The sequence below is a fragment of the Mandrillus leucophaeus genome, unplaced genomic scaffold, assembly GCF_000951045.1.
Source record: "Mandrillus leucophaeus isolate KB7577 unplaced genomic scaffold, Mleu.le_1.0 Scaffold144, whole genome shotgun sequence".
NCBI lineage: Eukaryota > Metazoa > Chordata > Mammalia > Primates > Cercopithecidae > Mandrillus > Mandrillus leucophaeus.
The window spans coordinates 3,856,700-3,868,480 of record NW_012101410.1 but is presented as its reverse complement, the minus strand read 5'-3'; the positions used below and the strand labels follow the sequence as shown (position 1 = coordinate 3,868,480).

The 11,781-nt window shown below is 44.7% G+C and overlaps 1 protein-coding gene across 3 annotated transcripts in view; it reads left to right on the top strand.

Moving 5' to 3' along the window:
- Positions 1–11,781, top strand: part of FOXN3 (forkhead box N3) — a 520,915-nt gene that overhangs the window by 376,443 nt on the left and 132,691 nt on the right. For all 3 annotated transcript variants that reach the window (XM_011974305.1, XM_011974304.1, XM_011974303.1), the window contains one exon: positions 6,755–6,819. In XM_011974305.1, the coding sequence (XP_011829695.1) occupies positions 6,755–6,819 (65 nt within the window). The remainder of the gene's footprint in view (positions 1–6,754; positions 6,820–11,781) is intronic.

Here is an 11,781-nt window from a genome sequence, read left to right as displayed (position 1 = left end):
AAGTGATATCTGTGAAGCTGCTTCTTGGATATTTAGTAACTGTTGCTACTTTAGACTGAGAAACATTTGCAATTAGAACATCTCAAAGAATCCTTAAAGAAAAGAGGAAGAGAAAAGTACAGTTACCTCATCTATCACAGGAATGGAAAAAAAGGGCCAAGTTGGGAGAGTTAAGGATGTCTAGTAGGAAGTGCTGGTGCCCAGCTGACAACAGCCACAATGTTGCTGTGTGGCCTTGAGTGTGTCAGTTAACTCTGAACTGGGATTTGCTTGCAATCAAGACTACCACTGGGGCCAGGCATGGTGGCTCACACCTGCAATCCCAGCACTTTGGGAGGCCAAGGCAGATGGATCACTTGAGGTCAGGAGTTCAAGACCAGCCTGGCCAATGGCGAAACCGTGTCTCTACTAAAAACACAAAAAGTAGCCAGGCATGGTGATGGGTGTCTGTAATCTCAGCTACTCGGGAGGCTAAGGCAGGAGAATTGCTTGAACCTGGGAGGCAGAGGTTGAAGTGAGCCCAGATCACATCACTGCACTCCAGCCTGAAAGACAGAGCAAGACTATGTCTCAAAACCAAAAACAACAAAAAGAAAAACCACCTCTGGGATTTTGCAGTCTAGAAAGCATTTTTTTTCATACCCACCATCTCATTTTATTCTCACACACTAGATGCTATCATTTGTCCCGGCTTGCAGGCATGGAATTGAGACTTTGACGAGTTAAAAGACTTTCAGTCTGTGTTTTAAACAAATTTCCTGAGTCCAAATCCCGCGCTCTCTCCACTTCACCCTGGATTAGACCCTGTGGCACAGAGATCCCTTTTAATTGCCGGGACACTCAAGCTTATTTGGAAGGTTAGAAGTGTCGAGAATGTCCCCGAGAATCTGAACTTTCATCTGTGCTCTTAGTGATGCTTCTCGAACAGTGAGTGGTATTTTGTGAAGCTTCCCACACACATCTCTGTCCAGCCTGCTCTGGTTCCTGGGTTCCAAACGCCAGCGACTGACATCCTTCACCTAAAGAGCCCGTTACAGTGTGGCGTAGGTCACATTTGGTTTTCTATTATTTCCTGGTGATTAATCCCCAGTTATAAGGCAAAACAATGGAATTTCAAGGATTTTTTGGGGGTGATTCTCCCTTTGTTACAACTACCTTGACTGTTTTATTCCTGGGGAAACGCAGTCTGCTGGTAGATGCCACCCATCTGAAGGGATTGCCATCACAGTCCATCTCCAGCGCTAAGAGTATGATGGGACTCTGTGCTCAGTTACTTAAGAGTAGTGGGTAAGCTCTGGCCTCCAGGGGTGCTAAATCAGGATGGGCTGGTCTTGCTACACCCATTTTCTGCCCCCACCCCATCCCTGTTGGTTTGGACTTTCTGCTTTTTTGTGTGCTGTGGACCATTCTGGCAGAGAGCTGACCACAGGGGGCATTCAGATATTCTTCCTTTCTTCCCACCCCACACGCTTTAGGCTTTCATTCACTTTTTCAGAGTCCTTCTTACCATCTCTATCTCTCCATTCTTTCTTCCTCCTCCCCCGCCCTTCTTCCCTCCCTACTCCTCTCCCTCCTCCCCTCCCTACTCATCTCTTTATACATTAACAAAAATGTTTTAGGTTGAAGTACACAGATCACCTGAGCCCAGGTGTTTGGGACCAGCCTGGGCAACATAGTGAGATCCTGTCCTGGAAAAAAAAAAAAAAAAACAACTTAGCCAGGCATAGTGGTGTGCCCCTGTAGTCCCAACTACTCTGGGGGCTGAGGCAGGAGGATCATTTGAATCCAGGAGGTGGAGGCTGCAGTGAACCGAGATTTTGCCGCTACACTCCAGCCTGTGTGACAGAGCAAGACCCCACTGCAAAAAGAAAAACAAAAAAAAAATTGTGGTAGAATACATATAATTTACCATCTTAACTATTTTATAAGTGTGCATTCTGTAATGTTAAGTGCATTTACATTGTTGTACAGCCAACCTCCGGAACTCTTTTCATCTTGTAAAACTGAACCTCTGTACCAATTAAACTCCTTACTCCTCCTTCCCCGAGTCTCTAGCAACCGCCATTCCATTTTCTGTGTCTGTGAATTTGACTACTCTAGATACCTCTTCTATGTGGAATCAGACAGTATTTGTTTATTTATTCTGACTTATTTCACTTAGCTTGCTTTCAAGGTTCATCCGTGTTATAGCATCCTTTTCTCTCTCTTTTTTTTTTGTTTTGAGACGGAGTCTCGCTCTGTCACCCAGGCTGGAGTGTAGTGGTGCGATCTTGGCTTATTGCAACCTCCGCCTTCTGGGTTCAAGCAATTCTCCTACCTTAGCCTCCTGAGGAGCTGGGATTACAGGCATGCGCCACCACGCCTGGCTAATTTTTGTGTTTTTAGTAGAGATGGAGTTTCACCATGTTGGTCAGGCTGGTCTCGAACTCCTGACCTCGTGATCTGCCTACCTTGGCCTCCCAAAGTGCTGGGATTATAGGCGTGAGCCAGTGACGCCTGGCTCTCTTCTCTCTTTTAGAGGTCCTAGTTCACATTTGACAGGCGAGATCTTAGAAAACAGTCCTTTTCTTAATTTATTTCTCGTTGAGAGTCACAGAAAGTTCAGCTGGTGAATACAGGTGTGGGTCTTGATGGAGCCTCCCGGGGTCTCTGTTTATAATCCAGCTGGTTCTCACAATGGTTAAGGTTCCTGGGTGTAGAGAGAACACATGATGGATCACATCATCTTGCTAAGAGCCACCCTCGGGCTGTCCGACCTGTTGACTCAGGGTATCCCTTTGGGAGCTGGAGGTAGCGTAGCTCAGAGTGCGGGGTCCGGGAATGACTGAGGGCTGAGTCTCTGGCAGCCGCCGGGTATGCTGTTCAGGATGGTATCACTCACCTCTTGGGATTTGCAGGCTCAGCGCTGCTCTTGACGGTCAGCCGGATCAATGTTCTCAAATGCCAGGTCGCACTCCACCTTGCTGGCTGGCAAGGTCCTCTTAACCTACTGGTCTGCTTTCTTTGTTGCAAAGTTGGTCTGGCTTATACTGCTGAAGGTCATGGGATTTTTGTTAGCGTGTTATTGAAATGAGACATTTGTGGCACTGGCGTTGTATTGTGTCTGCTAATAGGAGCCTGCGTGTCTTTCACATATGGTTAGCCTGATTGCTTTTTCTAGCCTGGGACTTTGCCTTAGAGAGAGTCCTAGCAAAATACCATTCACAGCCTTCTTCCACGGAGAAGGATGACTAAGAGTTTAGTGCTGGAAGAGCAGAAGAGGAAAGCTGGAAGAGTAGAAATGAAATTGGAGCTGTTGCTGTGTGTGTTTCTATGGTACAGTGGGCAAGCCCTAGTCCTTCTTGGGTTGATCATGACTAACGTGTCATACCGTGCCTTGGGCAAGTCCTTTTGCCTCTCAGGACCTCTGTCTGTCTCCCTATAGAACAGGGAAGGTGGACAGGTATGGTACCTCACACCACCAGTGCTTTGGGAGGATGAGGCAAGAGGATCACTGGAGGCTAGGAGTTTGAGACCACCCTCAGCAACAGAGCAAGATCTCATCTCAATTTAAAAAAAATTAAAAAAAAAAAGAATGGATGAGTCACGCATGGTGGCTCACCCCTGTAATCCCTGCACTTTGGAAGGCCAAGGCGAGCAGATCACTTGAGGTCAGCAGTTTGAGACCAGCCTGGCCATTGAAATCAGTTGGCAAAACCCCACCTCAACTAACAATACAAAAATTATCTGGGCTTGCTGGCAGGTGCCTGTAATCCCAGCTACCCGGGAGGCTGAGGCAGGAGAATCGCTTGAACCTGGGAGGCGGAGGTTGCAGTGAGCCGAGATCGCACCACTGCACTCCAGCCTGGGTGACAGAGCGTGACTCTGTCAAAAAAAAAACCCCCAAAACCAGGAAGGTGATTTCCGCCCTGCTCACCCTGCAGAATTAGAGGATTCCACGGAAAGGGGTTGATTACTATGCTCAGTAAATGGTAACTTGATCCTATCGTCAAGCAATGCAAACAGCATTTTAAGGTGATTAAAACCCACTCAGGGTTATGAAGGGGCCGCCATGGTCATATCTCGTGGCAGTGATATTTACATGGCTGGGTATGGAGAGCACCCCATTCTTCCCCTGCACCTACCACTCCCACCCTCCCCGCTCTTGAGCTGCCTGAGAATGGGTGGTTTGCAACTCCTCCCACAAAGACTTCTATCACTGGTTTTGTCTCTGAATTATTGCGGTTAATAGACATTTCTAAGTAATTTCATGTACCATGTGTGGTTTTAACCAACTTTAAGCTTTAAGGGCCAATTATCCAGGGACATCTCCAGATGGAGGGGGGAAAAAATCAAGCTTGTTGCCCTCCCAACCTGCAGCCACTGGAGACGTAAACTTGAGTCTGTCTATAGGCATCACTGGTCTCATTAGATACAGTCAGAGGAGTCTGGAGCCAGGTAAGTATGACATCAGGTTCTTAGAGATCATAAAATAGGGCTTTAAATTTTCCCCTCAAGTCTTTCTCAACACCAAGCACAATTCTCAACAGGGGCTTAATAAATCCTTGGCTCTTCTCACAGTTAGAAGATGTTATTTTGAGGAACCACCCAAAAGAAGTGTGTAGATATGGGCCAAGGAGCTTGAAAACTTGGCATTTAGCATGGCAGGAGCTGACTTACCCTGAGCTGGAAAGAGACCATGTGTGAATTCATCAATTACAACAGGGGCCAGGAAAGAGAAGGTGGTCAGCAGTCGAAGTCTCTCTCCACTACTAGAGTACAGATAAGTTCCACAGCACCACAGATTGACCATAGAACTGTCAGTGATTTAAGTACATTAAAAGGATGTTGTAAGAATCTTTAGGTAGATTTCTATCATACAGAGAATTTTCCTTATCTAAACCACTGAATTTATCCGACCTTCATTCCCCATACTGCTCCATGCCTGATGTCTGCTCAGTTTTCAGCCAAATCAAGGTCAGGATAAAGAAGAGATTTGGATGGAAGTAAGCTGGATATTCAGGCTCCTGCAGTAATACTCAATTATTGAATTCTCTAGAAACACCAACTCTGCTATAACGAAGTCCTCAGTTTTAAAATATCTTTATAAATCAGGTGATTCCGTCTTGGCAACAGCCAGCTTGCTGTTCCCTGCTTTGTTATAAAAATAAGATGGTAAAATCCTGAGAGCTTGCTGGGATTGTTAAAAGATAATCTTAAGTGTTTTAATGCACATTATTCTTCATGCAGCTTTGAGCCTTAAGTGCCCTGAAACAGAGTAAGATCGGAATCCAGTGGAAGAGCAATCGGCTGGTATCATCATCCTGAGACTCCAGTCTGGTCTGCTGTTAACCTGTGTAGCTCCTGGCCACTCTGTGGTCACAACTACCTGGCTGAGAATCAGGGCTGCTGGAAATACCATGGCCGAGATGCATGATGCTCATTTAATTTTAGTATAGTGGATCCAAAACAAAATAAAACAAAAGGTTCATTAACATCAAGGTTTATAGTATGTATTTTCTAGCACGTTTGACATGATTTTGATGTGTGATAGTATTTTTGTGCTGTAGCTCATTTCTTCTTCCCTCCTATTCCTCCTCAATCATGTAATGTGTCCCTATACCTGCTGTACTATTTGTACCTCTGGTAATGAAATTTCAGTGGGCAGAATGTGTCATTGGCATTTCTACTTGGTAACAGTATTGCTGTCCTAGATAACTAGAGATCCTGGTTCACTGGTGGAACATTCACCGTAGAGCCCTTCAGATTCCTCTGTGTGTGTGTGTGTGTGTGTGTCTGTGTGTGTGTGTGTGTGTGTGTGTGTTTCTGCCAAACTTAGAAATGTATTACTCGAACCTATTTTTCTCATATTGAAAGTGATTGATAATGCATTAACCAATATAATTTGTCATGTACTATTTCGGTGAAAGTAATTTATGCTGCCTCTTGGGCTGGATGTAGTAACATTTTTGACTAAGTACTCTCTAACATTAATCTAAACCAATCCTTGATTTAGAATATAACCTACTTTGCACTCTAAGGACACGTTACTAAGACTGGCTTGGTTATAAAGTTTTCTACTGGCAGTCTTAAAACAGTGGAAATGCTCATCTATAAATGCAGTAAGTGTCTTCGTGATATATTGATCTTTCCTATTGCCTCTCCTGTTACCACACTCTGGGTGGTAACATATCTGCAAAATGTTTTATAGGGTATGGAGTGCAACATTTTAAGCCAAGAAGTTGAAAACAGGATACGAAACAAGAGAAGAGAGGGGAAGGAGGAAGTCGATTAAGGTCATCTCCGTATATTGAGGATTTAGTGGTAGAAATGCCGAGAAAGGCAAGTTTGCATTTGTAGCAGGCAGGTGGCACGAGGAAGTGTTGGAAAACCCACTTGGTCTCAGAAAACATGATTAGGAGTTCTTTGTCACATACATTCATGAAATTATGAACAGGTTAGCAAATATTCTTAAGTTATATGCTGTGCCATTAGACCATGTGAATTTGCCATTTTGTGTATCGGTCGGTGATTTCAGTGCCCAGGTGTGAGCAGGGTCAAGGTGATAAACAGAATGCTCACACAGGTAGGTTCTGCACTGTGAAATATGAAACCTGTTTACAATAAAGCAGACCTCATGGTTTTCCAGGATGCATTTTCAAAGGGTGTCAGTAATGCATGCTTGGGGAAATGTTTTGAGGGAAGTGTGGGGAGGGGTTGCAGGTGTGTGAGTGCAGATGAACTTGGCCTTATGCTAGTTTCTCTTTTCTTTCAGCACATCAGGTCCACCCATCTGGCCGGGCAGTACCTTCTTCAAGAGAAATGGAGCCCTTCTCCAAGGTAGGTCCCTAGCAACACCCCTTCCTCTCCCTCCCCCTCCCCCTCACCCACCTGCCTTTCATCACTCCTTTGTGCTTGGTGTCAAACCGGAGAGTCTGTCCCGTTTAGGAGTGGCCGCTCTCTGGAGAAGTGTGACTGTTGTGGGTGGGGTTTCTTTATCCAGTTCCCTTTATTTCTTCCTACTCAAGCCTCTTGGTTGCTGTGAATCATGAGTCTGAAACCAGGCCTCTAAGGACTGCTGCTTGGGCCCGCTGTCACTGGTCATATTCTGGAAGTGTTTGGCTTGCTTTGGTGACATTGGAATTACGTGGTAATTAAAATGTGACAGGAATATAAACTGGGCTGATAAAAGCAAACCCCTTTACATGTTTCAAAAACTTGAGCTGCAAAAGGAGGGTTTGGCTATTCTGGCACTTGTATCAGGATGGGGGTGCATGCATTGCTTGCTGTTGCCCAACATCTCCGTGTACCTGGAAGGTTGGCCGTGGTTCGTTCTGAGGTTCAGAGTCCAGTCACCCTACATTGGTCCCCACAAGTGTCACCTACAGGGGACACCCTTGCTGTTGTCCAGCCCAACTCAGCTCCCTTGTCCTAGTCCCCAGCCGGTGTGCTCACGGAATTTCAACCACCTTTCATCTCTACTTTTGCCATTAAGTTCCTTTTGAAATGGCCAAAGTTAAGGAGGAATAAATAATTTTAAAAATAGCAAAGAGGTTCATTTTTAATACTTTTAGAAATTACTTTGGGGTTATCGCTATTTTGGATATCGGTTCTGTAAATAAAATGGAATTAGGTGATTCCCAGGGGCTTTGGAGCTTTCTATCCCTCCTACTTCTGTTGATTGACTAGGAGTCAGACAGGCCCCGCTGGCCAAATGCAGATGGGTTTGGCTGTGCTAAGAGTGTTTGAACTACACTGGGCTTATGGTGAGGGATTTTAGTGTCTATTGATTGGTTGAGAGCTGTTTAGCCTCTTTCCCTTAAAAGTACAGGCTGAAGGCCGGCCATATGTGTGAAGGAGTAGAAGGTAAGTGTGGTTAAGAAGAGGGACATGTATCTTCAGGTTTCCGTAGTAGCTCGAACCCTTGTGAGAGATGTCATCACATTTTTAGTGCGATTTATAGGCCACGCAATTGCATATTGTCATTTTAATAGCCCGTGAAATTGGAAACTTAAGCATTTCTTTGTATTTTTGCTTGGTATAGGTGAAGTGTAGTCAGGCAAGTTTGGTTAAACCTAATTTTAGTAATCATCGTAGATATCCTAAATGTTTAAGAGAGCAAAAGGAAGTCCCTCCACTCTCAAAAATTAACACATAATTTTAAAAAATCTATTCTGTTTTCTCTTCAGATAGTAGAAGTGGAAACTGATTAGGATCAGCCTTTGGGTTCTTTTCAAGTGAGTTTCAAAGTTATGCGCATCATTTTTCCTCTAGAACTATAGCAGTGACATGAATATCATTCAGGTTTGGATTATTTTGAGAAAAGAGATTTTGTTTTCTTAGAGCCTTTTCTCATGATTTTTATTCATTCACTTTGGCATTAGGTAAGTTCTTCTTGTTCATTTATGTGGGGCAAAAACATGAGGGAAATATTAATATTGATAAGGTTTCTGAAGTTGAGAGATGTCAGTATGAGATTATCCTGTGGGTGTTGACTTATTTTCTTTTCCTGATAGGGTTACAGATTCCCCCAATTGCTCTAGGCACTGTGAATTAAACTAGGACAGATTTCAGATGCTTATTGAATCCACATCCAGTTAAATGCAACCCTTTAAAATTTTGTACATTTGAAAATCAGAAGAATCTTGGTGAGAGCTTGGGAGGGTGGCCAGAGATTTGTTAACATTCATTTTTTTTTCTGTGACGTTTCTTCATTCCCTAGAGTTCTGGAGACACTTTTGTTGTGGATAGTATTTTTTTAGAATCTATGGGTGTTCTTCCTAATTACTATTTTTGTGTTCCTTTGGTGGGTGGTTCTGGGCCATGGGAAAGTTGCTAATGCCCACAAGCAAGAGTTTTGCGAATAAAGATAGGAATACCTAAAGAAGGGACTGTCCGGTCATGCCAGGGGAAGGTTTGGGTTAGAATCAAGTAGAAGAAAATGTGCCTGTTTAATGCCACTTTCTCAGGTTTTTGATTTCTCACTTTCTATTTTCAAAAATGATTTGATTTCTCACTTTCTATTTTCTGTATTTCAAAAATCCCTCCTTTTTCCCTATAGCAAGTGGAAGGAAAGTTTTCTAGATAATCAGATCAGTAGGGAACTCTGTCAATAGGTTCCAGCCACAGGCATTGGAATTGAGGGCAAGTAGAACCAGGATGCTTGTCCCCAAAGATGCCAATTCTCGGTGCTGGGGGAGAAGGTGCAGTTTGGTCACGTGGGGGTGACATGGGAATCTTTCTTTAGGGTGCTGTGGGACCAGTGACTGGCCAGCAGAAGCCAGCCAGGGTTATGGATCATAAGTTACGGATCACTAGCAGGACTGGCAGAATCGAACCAGTGTGGGGGATCACTTACTTCATGGAGTGGTCTCCCCAGGTCTCAATAATGCAGGATAGGAAAATAAGTAGGATGTGGTTTGGCTGTGTCCCCACCCAAATCTCGTCTTGAATTGTAGCTCCCATAATCCCCACGTGTTGTGGGAGGGACCCGGTGGGAGGTCACTGAATCATGGGAGCGGTGTCCCCGATACTATTCTTGTGGTAGTGAGTAATTCTCACGAGATCTGATGGTTTTATAACGGGTTTCCCTTTTGCTTGGCTCTCATTCTCCCTTGTCTGTTGCCATGTAAGATGTATCTTTTGTCTTCCACCATGATTGTGAGGCCTCCCTAGCCACGTGGAGCTGTGAGTCCATTAACCCCCTTTTTCTTTATAAATGACCCAGTCTCGGGTATGTCTTTATCAGCAGTGTGAAAATGGACTAATACAGTGGGGGTGCCCTGTCGTGTAGAGGAGGGAGACGTATTTTTGTCAGAAAGGTGGGAGCAGAGGGGCTGTCTCTTCTTGGGAGAACTGACACTTAAGGCCTTAGAAAAGCAGATAGATATAGGTGTGTGGAAATAGAAAAAAAAAGTCATTGCAAGAAAGAAATAACCAGAGAACTTAGCTTCACAGAGATCATAGCAACAGCGCGGAACCTGAGCACTTCATAGACACCTTTGGATAGCGACGGGAAGAGTAATGCAATGTCCGAAGAGGAAATAATGGAAGTTAAAACCTGAAACGAAGTTGAAATCAAAATGACCTAATAGTTACAGCGGGGCACCAGTTTTCGTGATCTAATCGTTGTTTGGTTTAGAGTGGAAACTTAGTACCTTTATTTTTCCCAGCACAAAACCAATTGCAAGAATTAACTGGTTGTTCTCGAGGTCCTCCTTGGACGTCGGGTGCAGTGTCTGTATTTTGGTTCAGAATCACTGGCAAGAAGGGCTGCTGAATCACCTCTCGGTTTCGAGGATAATGGGGTAAGATTTGGTTTGGATTACACCAGGCATGGGTACTTAACATAATTGGTCATTTCATCAGTTCACAGTCTTTATTTTAAATGCCATCTAGGCTGCTATAGACGGTTTCAGCAGGCTAGAGAGCACTTCAGTTCTTGTACAATGGAAACCAAGCAGAGCATTAGAAGGGGACAAGCTCATTGTGCAGAGGGGACCCGGGGCGGGCTGAACAGAAGAGTGGCTTATTCAGAGCCCTGCAGGCGTGGCCAGCTGACAGGTGTCCCCACTGTCCCTTCTTCTTGTGTCTGTGCGTCTCTATGTTATGGTCTCTATGTGTTTGAAATGTGTTTTTATTTTATTCATTTAATTCATTTACTAATCTCTCTTATTTTGTTAACAAAGAGAATAAAGTCTGTTTTACATTTTCCCATTTCCAAACTCCGTGTCCCCCTCCCCCATATTCCATTCACCCATCATACTTAAAATTAGGTTACTTTATTAAAGCATCACCCTTGGATGATTTGTTGTAATGAGTCAGTGATTCATAATTAAAGACATTCCTCACCCCTGATCTGACCCTTCATCTGGTCTCTGATGGTTTCATCCCAAAACGACATAAGCACCTCTGCTCTTGGTAGCTTCATGCCTTCTGTTGAAAGTTGCCACAAGCCATGCTGATTTTATTTCCCAGTTCTGCCCTCTTGGCCTTTGTAGGCCCTGTCGGCCTCGGAGCCCCCCATGGAGTTTTGTTCAGAGAGGAGCTACTGCCTGACCATTCTGGCCTGCTTTTATTTCTAGCTCTTCCTCTAAGCAGGCATTCCCTGAGCCTACCCTCCCCACCCTACCTGCAAGCATTTCTTTATGATACATCTCTGTGTGTCCAGTCCTGGGTTCAGCTGGAGATCCCCAGGGGAAGTCCAGGTCCCACCCTCTCAACCACTCACGGCCCGTTCTGTGGTCAGACCACAAGTCCTAGCCCTTGTTGGAAAAGGCTGCTTGGCCCACCCACTCTATGAAGCCCAGCCACCGTCAGCACAGATGAAGCCACTGGTTTTACCAACCTTTCCAGTGACTCACTTGACACCCGTACACCCTTCTGGTCATTCTTCCCTCTTCCTTTTCTCCATCACTTTAGTATTGGGCCACTAATTATTATCAACTCCGTGTCCCTAGGATGTAGTGGTAGAATTAAAATAAATTATCAGATTTTATTTCCTTTCACTTGTGTTGGTTTTTTTATTTTATTTATTTATTTATTTATTTTTTTTGAGACGGAGTCTCGCTCTGTAGCCCAGGCTGGAGTGCAGTGGCCGGATCTCGGCTCACTGCAAGCTCCGCCTCCCGGGTTCACGCCATTCTCTGGCCTCAGCCTCCCGAGTAGCTGGGACTACAGGCGCCCGCCACCGCGCCCGGCTAGTTTTTTTTGTATTTCTTAGTAGAGACGGGGTTTCACCGTGTTAGCCAGGATGGTCTCGATCTCCTGACCTCGTGATCCGCCCGTCTCGGCCTCCCAAAG